We start from the raw sequence: 15,307 nt of genomic DNA, 5'->3' as shown, positions 1-15,307 counted from the left end.
AACACCATGTTTTTAGCTTCCCCTCAGTGAATCTTTGTTCACTGCTCCAATTGTAAGGCAAAGAAATCAGACAAGTTTTCTTAGATTTAAACAAAAAAGGTGGAAGTTTATTCATCTTAAATTCTAATCTGGTTAACGACTACGAATATGCAACACAACCACGCTAACATGCATATGCGATAAACATACACACACACAGATAGAGACAGAAAAAGTAGAAAGAATAAAGGGGAAAAGGTTGAGGCAATATCTGTTAATTATTTACTGTCCTTTGAGTTCACTATGGAGTCTTTGGTTGCTGGTAAATCCTGCTGTTCATTGGAGCCCAGTTCACGCTTCAACTTGTTTTGATGTAGGAGTCTTTCCTCTCTTGAGGTTTACATGTCTCCCATGGGTCTGATGGCTTGGGAGAAAGTGAGAGAGAGACAACCAGGAGAGTGTCTTCCTTGTTCTAGCTTCAGTTGCAAACTCTAGTCTCAATTCAAACTGTCCTGTGTCTCATTCAAAGCCTGGACCTGCCCGTTAGCCATGTGATCAGCTGGTTTAACCAGTCCTGTCTGTATGGATTGTATTGTCTTAGCAGTCCCTGGAATGCTCTTCCTTGCACCTTCAATGTCTGGTGATCAAAATCCATTTGGGTTAATTGGACCAGGGAGTAGTCCTTTGTCTCCACAAGCACAGTCTCAGTATGCAAATGTCCTCCAGTCAAAGGTTTGGTAATCTCTTTAACAAGTCATTTCTTCACTCCAGCAATAGTTTAAAATTAATGTTCATATGTCAAAATTAATATGCCTTATTCTTGGCAGGTGGGGGTCTGCATGATAACATCCTATTGTGGCTGTGGAGGCCGACGCGTGAGTGACCGAGTCGTGAGTGGCAATCCCTTCCACAGTAGCCACAGACGAATAATGTTGGCCAAGGTTGACTATGTTTTTTCCTTCTGCCTGGCTCTCTTTCCTGCCATCTGCATTTTCCATGCTGTTCCTGACTGCCGTTCTGCAGGAACTCTAGTCAAGAGCAAGGACTTCCCATACATCAACACTGATCCCGGTCAACTTGAGGTCTTGCTTGCAGACATCCTTGTATTGCAGATGTGGGCGACCTGTTGGTCTCGTGCCAATAACAAGGTCTCCACAGAGCATGTCTTTGGGATGCAGTCGTGATCCATTCTGTGCATATGACCCAGCCAAAGGAGTTGCCATTGACTCAAGAGGGCAAAAATAAAGAGCACAGCTATAAAAAGACGCAAGAATTTCTTTGCCAGAGGGGCAATGATTCTCTGTGAAAGGGAGACTACTTCAGGCAGCTTTTAGACAGCGGGTAGTTGATTGAGATTTTTTTCAATATGGTTGTGTTAATGTGATTCAGGGTTACCAACTCACCAAGATTGTCCCGGAGTCTCCAGAAATTAATCACCTGAAAACTGGTGTATGTTTTTCTCATGTTCTTTAAACAATTGTGATTTTACGTATAAACTTATTGGAGATGGTGGCGGAGCTGTTTAACTGACAGAAGAGTCATCCAATTAACTAACTAAAGTTTTACTTTCCAATTGGTATGGAAGGCAGTGTGTCACCAGGATTAACGTGTGGGGTGACCAATGGGAGGAGTGTGAGGTGTAGCAGACGGAGGTTGGAAGATATGTGATGACTCCTGGAACAGACACAACCATAGTGAACAGTATTCTTGCCCAAGCCGCAGCAGGTTACAGGTGTCAAGCCCTAAGTTGAACACATAATCATCGCTCAATTAGAGTTGCAGCCATTCAGATACTAAACTAATGTGCCTTTGGTGTTATCTGCTTGTTGGGCCATTGCAGTTTATTCTGTTTTGATGCAATTTCAGCCTGCCCCTTTCCAACTTAACTAACCTGCTTTAACTATTCATACATTCTCTTAGTTCCGATCTATCAATTTCATTTTTCTCATCATGCCTTCTTTTCACTCATGCCATTATTATTTGTCAGTTAACCTCCTGCTATTCTGTACCTCACCACTTTACAGCTCATCATTTTTTTTCTGGTCAATGGTGTCTTTTGTCCTCCTCCATTTTCTTTCACCCTGTTCCTTCTTAAAAGCTATTCATCTGTAATATTTTCTGGTACCGATGAAGGGACCCATCATCTCCGTGCAGATGTGGTGCCTGACTTGCTGAGTGTTTCCCACGGTATCTGTTTTTGTTCCACCAAATCCTTAGTTTAACTTGTATCTCTGGTGTGTTATCCTCATTCGCTCCTGTGAACGCTGATAAGGGACTTTAACCATAGCGAGAGACTGGGGAAACTGAGATTGTTTTCCTTACAGCAAAGAAGATTAATCTGACATTAAATCAGAGGTGTTCCAAGATTATGAGAGGTTTTGTAGATTAGATAACGAGAAACTGTTTGCACTGGCAGAAGGGTCCAAAACCAGAGGACAGATATTTTGGAGAATCAGCAAAAAAAGCCAGGAAACAAGAACTTTTTTTTATATAAACAGAGCGAGTTGTTGTGACCTGGAATGCCCTGCCTGCAACGATGGTGGAAACATATTCAATAGTAACTTCCAAAAGGGAACTAGATGTACCCTTAAAAAGTAAAAAAAATGATGCAGGGCTATGGGGAAAGTGTAGGGAAGTGGGACTAATTAGATAGCTCTTGCAAAGAGCCTGCAAAGGAACGATGGGCTGCATGGCCTCCTATGCTTCATGATTCCAAGAAAACAGATAGACTTGTCATTTATCTCATTGCTGTTTGGGGCACAGCAACAGTAACTAGACTTGAAAAGTTATCCATTGGCTGTGAAGCACTTATGGATGTTACAGGCATTTTATCATGACGTGTTTTTCATTTTATAACCCAACTGTTTCAATCATGTTACATCTTTAATTCTGAAGTAACAAATCTTACAAAATTAACCAGAATGCATTATTTTAAAATGGATTACAAATTGAAACTGGAAAGTTAGAAAACATTTAACAATTGTTGCTCTAAGTAAATGTACAAAAATAAATGCGGCAATTGTTTTACCTGAGAGATAAAGCATATCCTTGTTTCATTTGATCTAACTATGCTACACAGCATTTACAGGAGGTTACACAACATTGACAGCCTAGTTCTTCACATATTGACCGGAATTTTAACATGCTTTACGATTAGGAGGACCGTTGGGTCAGAGGGATCATTGGGACTATCCAACCTCTTCTAAAATGTCGTTGGGTTGGTTCTTTGTGTACGGTGGGAAACCATGGCATCAGCTGTCTCTCCCTCTGTTGTGTTTATTGTGGGTCTTTTTGAAAGGAAACATTTTGCAAAGACCTCCATGGAAAGGTCCTTGCTGCTCGATACTTCATCGGTCATATCAGCTACTGTGACTGGCCTGATGGATGCACCATTCTTATTTAAAACTTTCCCACTAACCAAACCCTAAAACACTCCCGAAATTCGGATGCCAGTGCACACCATGTTTGGACGGGGGCGACTGAAGATTTGCAGGCCTAATCTCTCAATACTAAAGATAATATTGATATTGCGGCATTTTCTTCCTGATAAAGAGATGAAAGGTCCGAAGGCACATTGCTGTAACCAAGACTGGAGGTCTTATTGGAACTAGGGAAGGGGAAATAAAATCCAGCATGGCACTGAAACCTCAAATATTCATTTTCAGCTGAACCAAGTTTGTGTAAAATAGGCCAAACCAACAATAGGCTACACTTTATCATTTAACTCATTTTGTGAATATACAATAGTATTGAACTACAAGAAAGCCCCCAGCGATTTAACATCCGCAGCACTTAAAGCAGCCAGAAGTACTGCACAAAGAACAGCTAGGCGTTGCGCAAACGACTACTGGCAACACCTATGCAGTCATATTCAGCTGGCCTCAGACACCAGAAACATCAGAGGAATGTATGATGGCATGAAGAGAGCTCTTGGGCCAACCATCAAGAAGATCACCCCCCTCAAATCTAAATCGGGGGACATAATCACTGACCAACGCAAACAGATGGACCGCTGGGTTGAGCACTACCTAGAACTGTACTCCAGGGAGAATGCTGTCACTGAGACTGCCCTCAATGCAGCCCAGCCTCTACCAGTCATGGATGAGCTGGACATACAGCCAACCAAATCGGAACTCAGTGATGCCATTGATTCCCTAGCCAGCGGAAAAGCCCCTGGGAAGGACAGCATTACCCCTGAAATAATCAAGAGTGCCAAGCCTGCTATACTCTCAGCACTACATGAACTGCTATGCCTGTGCTGGGACGAGGGAGCAGTACCCCAGGACATGCGCGATGCCAACATCATCACCCTCTATAAAAACAAAGGTGACCGCGGTGACTGCAACAACTACCGTGGAATCTCCCTGCTCAGCATAGTGGGGAAAGTCTTTGCTCGAGTCGCTCTGAACAGGCTCCAGAAGCTGGCCGAGCGCGTCTACCCTGAGGCACAGTGTGGCTTTCGTGCAGAGAGATCGACTATTGACATGCTGTTCTCCCTTCGTCAGATACAGGAGAAATGCCGTGAACAGCAGATGCCCCTCTACATTGCTTTCATTGATCTCACCAAAGCCTTTGACCTCGTCAGCAGACGTGGTCTCTTCAGACTACTAGAAAAGATCGGATGTCCACCAAAGCTACTAAGTATCATCACCTCATTCCATGACAATATGAAAGGCACAATTCAACATGGTGGCTCCTCATCAGAGCCCTTTCCTATCCTGAGTGGTGTGAAACAGGGCTGTGTTCTCGCACCCACACTTTTCGGGATTTTCTTCTCCCTGCTGCTTTCACATGCGTTCAAATCCTCTGAAGAAGGAATTTTCCTCCATACAAGATCAGGGGGCAGGTTGTTCAACCTTGCCCGTCTAAGAGCGAAGTCCAAAGTACGGAAAGTCCTCATCAGAGAACTCCTCTTTGCTGACGATGCTGCTTTAACATCTCACACTGAAGAATGCCTGCAGAGTCTCATCGACAGGTTTGCGTCTGCCTGCAATGAATTTGGCCTAACCATCAGCCTCAAGAAAACGAACATCATGGGGCAGGATGTCAGAAATGCTCCATCCATCAATATTGGCGACCACGCTCTGGAAGTGGTTCAAGAGTTCACCTACCTAGGCTCAACTATCACCAGTAACCTGTCTCTAGATGCAGAAATCAACAAGCGCATGGGTAAGGCTTCCACTGCTATGTTCAGACTGGCCAAGAGAGTGTGGGAAAATGGCGCACTGACACGGAACACAAAAGTCCGAGTGTATCAGGCCTGTGTCCTCAGTACCTTGCTCTACTGCAGCGAGGCCTGGACAACGTATGCCAGCCAAGAGCGACGTCTCAATTCATTCCATCTTCGCTGCCTTCGGAGAATACTTGGCATCAGGTGGCAGGACTATATCTCCAACACAGAAGTCCTTGAAGCGGCCAACATCCCCAGCTTATACACACTACTGAGTCAGCGGCGCTTGAGATGGCTTGGCCATGTGAGCCGCATGGAAGATGGCAGGATCCCCAAAGACACATTGTACAGCGAGCTCGCCACTGGTATCAGACCCACCGGCCGTCCATGTCTCCGTTATAAAGACGTCTGCAAACGCGACATGAAATCGTGTGACATTGATCACAAGTCGTGGGAGTCAGTTGCCAGCATTCGCCAGAGCTGGCGGGCAGCCATAAAGACAGGGCTAAATTGTGGCGAGTCGAAGAGACTTAGTAGTTGGCAGGAAAAAAGACAGAGGCGCAAGGGGAGAGCCAACTGTGCAACAGCCCCAACAAACAAATTTCTCTGCAGCACCTGTGGAAGAGCCTGTTACTCCAGAATTGGCCTTTATAGCCACTCCAGGCGCTGCTTCACAAACCACTGACCACCTCCAGGCGCGTATCCATTGTCTCTCGAGATAAGGAGGCCCAAAAGAAAGAAAGAAACAATAGTATACAATACCACCACAGTCAACTATGAGTTGTTTGTGGGCATTTTCAAGTTTAGTTCAATTGATTTATGTTCGGTTGACTGCATTGTGTTTAATCTACTAATACCGTTTTGGATTTGGAATCAAAATATTTACTCCCCCTTCCTTGGAAGGTGTTGCATTTTGGTGCTGTCAGAATTTATTACTAACAAAATATTACATATAAAACAGACAGCTATCTTCAAAAGAATAAAATACAGGAAAGAAAACATGCACAGTCATGTGAAATTTATAGGGTGACCTTATTCAGCAAATGTGATAGGTTAAATGCTTGACAAATGTTGATTCTTTGCACAAAAGATGGAAGATATCGAACAATATTTGCCCTTCTCTCAAGTGTGCTACTCCTCCTGAAACAGGTAACTAACTGATTTTCTCCTTGAAAGAGTTCTATTGTTGAAAGGTTCAAGTCCAGATGTCGATATGGAGTCATCATCTTCGGCACTTTCAGAAGAACGGTCTTGAAAATGATCATCTCTTGTATGCTGAGAATGTGTAGATAGTTTTTTCACCAAATATCGTTTATCCTTTCCCGCCTAGTAAAATAAATGGTTCACAATTATTCAAATTTTGCATTAATGTAAAGGTTTTGTGGCATAACAGACCTTTACTGGCTCCAAGCATCTTCATTCAACTATGGAATTTAGATAGAAAGATAGCTACTAGCAGTTCATTTGGTGCAGCAAAGCTGAGAAAATTTCCATTGATTTTCTTAAAATAAAAGTGATTTAAACCAACTTAAATTATTTTCACTCTGTGCCAAGTATTTTTAGTAATTTGAAATGTCAAATGTCGAAATAATCAAGTCACTTATTCTGATGTGAAAACTGTTGAACTTTTGTATAAGAATGTATCTAACTATGAAAAATAAAGATTCATTCATCTCTTGTTTTGAGAATATTGAATACACCCTTATTTCTTTGTGCAAAACATGGTGGCCTTCCTCAGTTCCCAGCTCTCCACCCATCTCGAGGAGAGAACACTAACAAAATCACAAGCAGATATTTTTCCAAAATTATTTGATAGCACATACTTATAGCTTGCAAATACGTCAACAAGAGACAGATAGTCTCTAAATAAAATATTTAAAGAGCATGTTGGATAAATCCAGTCATTGGACCTGAATCTAAATTTAAGTGCAAGTTGCAACAGAGATAATTAGTTCTTACGCACACTCCATCCACCTGTGTTGACACATTGTACCCCTCTGAGGGCTCTCAGTCTCTTTCATCGCCTGCATTGTTCTACTTATTCTGTCTCCCCATCCACCCAGGAAACTCTCCTCATTCCAGAAGCTTGCAATCAATCCTGTTTGCTTTTCATTCAAGTGGACATTTTTTAGTTGTATCTTTTCAAATTATCTTTCTTCTTTTTACACCCCACCCAACCACAGACTACATCCTTTCCGGTAAAGAATTAGACAGGCAATCTGCTGCTAATCCTGTGCACAATCTCCTAATTTCATTGTAATACTGTGTTCATATTTCACTGGCCAGCAACATTTAATGCATATACTGTGTGGCTTGAAGTATATCTCCAGACTCCTGTCTGAAGGTGAAAAAATTGAGCTCATTTAAAATAAAATCCTCTAAGATTTACTTTTCTTTGGCAAATTGAAATCAATGTTCAAATAATTCCATTATTATCAATCCTATACTGTCTTTTTGGTGTATAGCCACTTTCAATAAAATTTTTCTCAATGAGAATCTGCCTTTTATAGCGTTAATTTTATATCAATATGATATGGTGCTATAAAAGGGTGAGTAAATCTGAAAAATCCAAATCATTCTACTGAGGTTTAATACAGCACTGACAATGCAACAAAAGGCTTCAGAACTCACCAGGATCAAATGCCGTTTCAGTTGGGTGATAGTGCTTCTGTTGGCTTGAACCAAAGCAACTAAAGTTGTCAGCACCATACTGTTGCCAGAGAAAAAAAAAGAAAACTATTAAAATATTATGCAAAATATAAGTATTTTCCATCTCTAATGTCTAAGAAAATTGGAAGTTCTTAAAAGTAACCCTCACATGTATGAGCAAAGATTCCCAAGTTTTGAAGTCTTTGACATTTCAGTATATTATTTGAGCAACATTCATGAAGGGAATGGCATTTTTGCAGGTTCACTGTCCATTATCTCCCTTTTTCTCGCTAGTGATTTAATAATATATGGAAAGTACATGTAACACTGATTTTTTTTTAGCAATTCATGTTTGTACTTTTTATAAAAAATGTAAGTATCATTGAAGCTTAAATTACGGATTTTTAAAACAAAAGCAGGTTTTCCCTCCTAAACAATTGTAGCAGCCACAAAACACAGTGCAGTAATTTATTTTAGTTCAACAGCCTTCTTTCTTTCAAAAGGTAACACCATCATTTCATTTTAATAAAAGAACAATTGTAAAAGATGCAGTGACAGTGCTGTACATTCCAAGGGCAGCCAGAATTAGAAAATGAGCTTGATGAACCTTAGCCATTTATCATTGAGGAATTCATATGTTCCTCTGGTTAGTTGTGTGCAAGTTTTCTATTACTGGCTGTAAAAGAGACACCCTATTTGAATGGAACCAGGATCACTGTAAACAAACTTGATCTTTAGTTCCTGCATTACGCAACAAATGCAAATTCGGCGTTCCCTGTTGGCTGCCAAACATTCAAAACCATTATAGCCAAAACTGGGCAGACAAGCATGCTATTGCAGAGAATATAGTTGGATTCAGGTTTGATTAGATTAGATTAGAGATACAGCACTGAAACAGGCCCTTCGGCCCACCGAGTCTGTGCCGAACATCAACCACCCATTTATACTAATCCTACACTAATCCCATATTCCTACCAAACATCCCCACCTGTCCCTATATTTCCCTACCACCTACCTACACTAGTGACAATTTATAATGGCCAATTTACCTATCAACCTGCAAGTCTTTTGGCTTGTGGGAGGAAACCGGAGCACCCGGAGAAAACCCACGCAGACACAGGGAGAACTTGCAAACTCCACACAGGCAGTACCTGGAATCGAACCCGGGTCCCTGGAGCTGTGAGGCTGTGGTGCTAACCACTGCGCCACTGTGCCGCCCTCTCAGAGATAAAAAGACAGTGCACTATTTAATTGCATCACGTAATTCCAATCAAGCATTTTATGGGTATATAACAGGTGTAGGTTTATCCTGCATCATAAAGAAAGACTTGCATTTATGTAGCACCTTTCACAACCACCAGACATCCCAAAGCACTTTACAGCTGATGAAGTACTTTTGAAGTGTAGTCACTGTTATAACATTGGAAACACAGCAGCTAATTTGCGCTATGAACAGCAGTGTGATAATGACCAAATAATCTGCATTTTGTGATGTTGATTGAGACATAAATATCCATCAGGACACCAGGGATAACTTCCCAGCTCTTCTTCAAAATAGTGTCAGGGGATCTTTTATATCTACCCGAGAGGGCTGACAGGACCCCAGTTTAGCATCTTATCTGAAAAACAGCACCACTGATGGTGCAGCACTCCCTCAGGCAGCGTCAGCCTACATGGCCGGGGCCGGCTGCCCCCCCCACACCCCCCCCCCCCCCACCAATGATGTGGAGGGGGTGAGCGTTCCATCCCCACCAAAGGCGTCTGGCGCCACTGCGCAGGGGCCGATACCATTTTTAAATGGCTTCCAGCCCTTACACTTAATTTAAATTTTTTTTAATTACCTGAGTGTTCAAAATTAAATAAAGTTATCTTGACCCTCTCCCACCCACCCCCAATCACTATCAAATTTATGACTTGCCCTCTCCCCCGCAAAAATCTTACCGTATGTTCCCGACCGTCCCCCTTCTCAAAGTTAATAAACTATGAACTTTAACCCCTTCCCACCACCCCGTAGACCAATCGAAAACCTTCAACCCCACTCCAAGCCTGAAAACTTACCTGCTTCCCCTCCCAGTGTTCCGCTTTGGATCATCAAGATCCGAAGGCAAGGGAGTGCCAGCCGCCGCCATCAATATGGCACCGGGCCTCACAGCGGGAGGGGGTAAGTATTCAATTCATTAGTTTAAATACATTAACGTATTCAAATTGTGATGCCGCCACTGGGCAGCCGGGGGGGGGGGGGGGGGGGGGGGGGTGGGGGTGGTGGTGGAGGTGGGAGCCACAACAAGGCCTCACCGCCGCAAATATGGGCCGGGCCTTCCTGGCGTCGAGGCCCATGGTGTACTCTCCCGCAGCCATTTTTTGGGCACGCCCGCCATGAACCCTGACGGCAGAGGGCCAATAAAATCCAGCTCCTTGTTTACGTTAACGAAAGTTTCAGTTAAAGAGCTTAAAAAATGGACTCTTAAGAGTTGCAAAATGCTTTGCTATTTTGAAGTCAGGAAATAGATTAGGAAGATTGGTGAGGCTTAAATACAATATTACTACTTTATGTTGCAATATATTTAGCTCCATATAAATTTACAGTTTAACAGTGAATATTAATCCATAATTTAGCCTGAAATATCTGATTTATCAGTGATGGTTTTTCCAATTATTAGAGGGATTAGAAGGATATAGTGGGTATCCTATCTATATTTTCATTGCATATATTTAGAAATGAGAAATTATCATGTGCGGAGTTTGCAAGTTCTCCCTTTGACTGCGTGGGTTTCCGTCGGGTGCTCCGGTTTCCTCCCACAGCCAAAGACTTGCAGGTTGATAGGTAAATTGGCCATTGTAAATTGCCCCTAGTGTAGGTAGGTGGTAGAGGAATTGAGGGAAGATGGGGATGTGGTCGGGAATTAATTGTAGCGTTAGTATAAATGGGTGGTTGATGGTTGGCACAGACTTGGTGGGCCAAAGGGCCTGTTTCAGTGTTGTATCTCTCTATGACTCTATGACATGCTAAACTATTCAATCTATGCACAAGACATTGTGGATTATTGCTGATATCTTTACTCTTCCAGGCATTAATCTCTTCACTGTTTATCTAAATGAACCAGTTACAGAGCACACCTATATGTGAGATTACTTTTACATATATTGAGATTGCATTAAAATTATTAAATTGTATCATATGTTTAGTACAATTGCACCGTACCATTAAAAAGTAGGAGTGTATTGTAGTGTGACAAATCTCTATCAGCCCCCTCATGTTTCTATTCATCATTTAAAATGTATAATTATAAACCTTGTTCCTGAAACATAAATTCTCCTATCGTAATATGTTATAGTTCTTACCATAAAGCAGTGATCAGTAACAAGAAAAAGCCTTCTGAGATAATGTAGTTCAGAAAGCTCTGTGTTCCTGATGGAAGCGTTGACACTACTTCTGGAATAATTCCCCAGGCTGATTCATAGTGTCGAAATGGACCACACGATTTGGACGGATAGACCCTGAGGAATAATCAGTAGTTACATTCAGTCTTTTCAGTGGTATAAACCAGATTCTAGATTCGAACAAATGCCATCAGAATCAAAAGCACATGTGAGAACATCAGCAAAAAATTACATACATGTAGAGATCAGGTGAAGACAACATTCAATTCATTTAACCCTTGAACACATTTGTTATTAAAAAGACTCCTGACACAAACATTTAGGCTTGCACGTGAAGGATGGTTACATGGATGATGCAAAAGAGGACTGCTAGTGACCAAGTAAGAAATGTTACCTTAAGTGAGAGAAAGAAAAGAGATAGGGCATTGGGGTTGAGGGAGGAGGTGTTGTCAGGGAGAAAATTGAAGCATTTTTATTTAATATGAGCATTTGGATAAGTCACCATGTTGTTTGATCATTGGCCAGGATTTTGCAGTCAACGGCAAAGCAAGGGCACTCACCGCTGAGCTCGAAGAAAGCTGCCCACAAATATCTAGTGATCTCTGGTGTGGTTGTCCCCTTTCCCAACGGCAATTTAAATCTGTAAAAAGGGATCTCCATGCATGCAGCAGCAATGTCAGAGAGTGATACAGCACCGAAACAGGCCCTTCGGTCCACGCCGACCATCAACAACCCATTTATACTAATCCTACATTAATCCCATTTTCCCTCTCCCATCCCCACCATCCCTCAATTCTCCTACCACCTACCTACACTAGGGGCAATTTACAATGGTCAATTTACCTATCAACCTGCAAGTCTTTGGCTCTGGGAGGAAACCGGAGCACCCAGCGAAAACCCACGCGGTCACAGGGAGAACTTGCAAACTCCACACAGGCAGTCCCCAGGACCAAACCTGGGTCGCTAGAGCTGTGAGGCTGCAGTGCTAACCACTGCACCACTGTGCCACCAAGCAAGTAGGCATATTAAAATCATATTAATTCATATTAAAATATTCTCACACCCAACAAAGCAGGAAGTTAAAAGCACTCAATATCCTTTACTTTTAAGTTAAATTTTCAGATATCTAACTAAATGATTATGACTGACTTAAGATAAAATAAAGATAAACAATCTTCAATTAAAAACTATTTTCTTAAAACATGTGGTATTATAAAGTTGAAATTCTACAAATATCAAATTAGCTTTTCAGAGCCAGAGAGTTTTTAGCAGTAATTATTATTACATCATTAAAATCCCAGTTACACCTTATTCAACAAGGTGCAACTTTTTCAAGGGTTTTTACAGCAAAACTAACAGCATAAGAGTGGAAGTTCTCAACAATTGAACTGATTACATTGATTGCAATCAGGGGCAGTGGGGATGCCTCAACAATGCACCTCTGGAGAAGCATAGAATCACTGACAGCAAGTTCTGAATTTCTACATTTAACTGTGCATGTGCAGACTCCAGAGGTTTCTGTCTAATTTACATCTATACATTTTATTTATTTAATTATTTTACATTTAAGAAGTATTTAGATGAGCACTTGAAACACCACAACATACAAGGCTATGGGCCAAATGCGGGGAAGTGGGATTAGTCTTGATCGGGTGCTTGATGGTCGGCGCAGGTGCGTTGGGCCAAAGGGCCTGTTTCTGTGCTGTAAAACTCTATGACTCTATGACTGTACCTTAATGACGGTGAACACTGATTGTCTCATGGGCTGGAATTTTACTCCCCCCAAAAGAGTTGACTGGTGGTGAGGGTGGGGAGGTGGGGTGTGGGGAGGGGTGTAAAATGGAGTTGGAGGCTGGGGGACCCTTCCCGATCTGCTCCCACCTATGCTACAAATTTACATGGGGTGGCACCGACGAGAAACAGCCCACCCGCTCCAGGCCAATCAAGGCCCTTATATGGCCAATTCACTGCCACTTAAGGGCCTCTGCCCACCACCACAGGTATTTTACACTTGGCAGGCTGAGGGCTGAGGCATCAAAAAGCCCACCTGATGAAACTAGGCAGCCTTCTTGCAGGCTGGGGGAGCCCTCCTGTTCAGGCACCCTGTGCTCCACGGAGGGCCACCCCCAAATCCCCAACCCCCCAAACGCACAACACGCCCACCACCACCCCTAACTGACCCCCCTTGACTTTCTGGGGTCTGACTGATTTTTTTTAGGGAGACACTTACCGTTTTTCTGGGGTCATCCTTCAACTTCATCCTGAAGCTGGGTGTAGTCCCAGCAGTGGCCACCGCACCCGGTGGCACTGTTGGGTCTAAGACCTGCCAGCCCCGCTGATTGGCCAGCAGCTCTATTAGGTGGGACTTCCTGCCTCAATAAGGTGAAAGTCCCGCCTGAGACCAATTAAGGGCCTGGGAATCATAAAATCCGGTCTGGATCCCAGGCCCAGCGAAGGCAGGCCTGCCACCAGCTTTTCAGCTGGGGGACAGCGCACGCCTGGCAATGAAAAATTCCGGTTATGGTATTTCTACCACAAAATCTGGGCCATAATCTTTCACTTCATGAAATGCCAACCCTATAGTCTTGGTAATTATCTATGAACTATAGTCTTGTATATATGTAGAGATTTACTCTTTCTTGGAGGGTGGTGGTGCATTCTTAATGATGTGTCTTGACCATTGTCCAATTAAAACACATATTTGCTCAGATTCTGGGGAGGTAATGAGGACCCAGCAGAAAAATTAGGGTTGTCCTTTCAAGTGTAAGTGAATTTTTTGATGGCGTGTTAAATCGCAATTGCTGCCAAACAACCTCTCTGGCACTGAAAATTAACTTTTACAAGTGTGATGTCTCATTCCTTCAGATTTTATTTACTGCTGGGAGATTTTTAAAAAAATAAAACTTTAAAAACGTTTTCATTCTGTCTCTTTTATCTCTCTCTATCACATCTTTCTTTCCCTCCCTTTATTTCACTTTCTGTACATGATTTAGCATCAAATTAAATATTCTAATTTACAATTCCTGGTTCAATCTCTGCATGGATCAGTCAGGATTCTTCAATCTGATTGGTTAAGGAGATACACCATGCTTGCCCTGTTCACAGGCCCCAGATCCCCCGGAGAAGGCACCATGCTGTTTTCGGATTTCTAATCACCACAAGTTCTAGCGCATAAGCCCGTCTAATGTCAGTGGCCAAGTGTAAGCATAATGAAGGGCTGGCATGGTTAGCATACTCTGTCACCTCACTGACATCTGTCCACAAAATTATCAGTAGATAAGGAGCACAAACATTCTCTGATCTGGTGTCTGTTCCAGTGTGGCACCCCCTATAGGGGATCTGTGGCAGCTGTAAGCAGCTCATGTAACAGCAAGGCTTTCAACCAATCAGATTGAAGAATCCTCACAGAGATAAAGGGCTGGATTTTACCCAGCCATCGAAATCATGATCCATGCCGGGGAGGGAGGAGCCTGAAGATGGCTCCAGATGAGGCCTGCCAAGGACCGCGACACTGATAGGACAAGGCCTGATCCTCCCAGCGGTGGCGAGGCTCCATGGTGGGTCCCTTGCTACTCGGCGACGGGACCACAATTTAAATATGCAAATCAATAAAATTAATATTAATAAATTCAAATACACTTACCTCTAATCTTGAGGGCCCGCTGCAATCTTTGGTACAGTGGTCAGCACTCCCACGCCTTCAGATCCCCATCCGGGGGAAACACGGCACCATACTGGTAGGGGGGAGGGGGAAGGAGGTAAGTTTATCAGTGCGGGGGAGGGGGGAGCGGGGTCAAATACACGTAATGGGTGTAGGGGATGTGGGAAGGGTTGAACCTTAATCTTTGTGCAGTTTGTGGTTGGGGGTGCTGTTGGTGGTGGAAGAAGGTCAGATGTAAAAGTTAAGGTTTTTGTGGGGGGGAAGGGCAAATAGTTACTGTAATTGTTTTTGGGGGTGGGGGGTGGGAAAGGGGCATAAGGCATTTATTTATTTAATTTTGGGGGACCTTTCTTTAAAAAATTAAATATGCCGGCAGGGTTGGCTGCCCTTTAAACGCCAGCGCCTGCTCACAGGCAGCTGACGCCATTGTCGGCAATGGACAGCCCACCTCCTCCATGTGATTGGTG

General features: G+C 43.0%; 1 protein-coding gene across 2 annotated transcripts in view; it reads right to left on the bottom strand.

Annotated features, from left to right (window-relative positions):
* Positions 1 to 5,889: 5,889 nt before the first annotated feature.
* The window catches only part of LOC137384368 (transmembrane channel-like protein 7), a 43,872-nt gene continuing 34,454 nt past the window's right edge, over positions 5,890 to 15,307 (bottom strand). For both annotated transcript variants that reach the window (XM_068058305.1, XM_068058306.1), the window contains 3 exons: positions 11,141 to 11,296; positions 7,781 to 7,859; positions 5,890 to 6,475 (listed from right to left, as the gene is read on the bottom strand). In XM_068058305.1, the coding sequence (XP_067914406.1) occupies positions 6,281 to 6,475; positions 7,781 to 7,859; positions 11,141 to 11,296 (430 nt within the window). In that variant the 3' untranslated portion in view covers positions 5,890 to 6,280. The remainder of the gene's footprint in view (positions 6,476 to 7,780; positions 7,860 to 11,140; positions 11,297 to 15,307) is intronic.

The sequence above is a fragment of the Heterodontus francisci genome, chromosome 26 (genome assembly GCF_036365525.1).
Source record: "Heterodontus francisci isolate sHetFra1 chromosome 26, sHetFra1.hap1, whole genome shotgun sequence".
Classification (NCBI taxonomy): domain Eukaryota; kingdom Metazoa; phylum Chordata; class Chondrichthyes; order Heterodontiformes; family Heterodontidae; genus Heterodontus; species Heterodontus francisci.
Note: the sequence above shows the minus strand (reverse complement) of the source record. Positions and strands in the feature narration are given on the sequence as shown.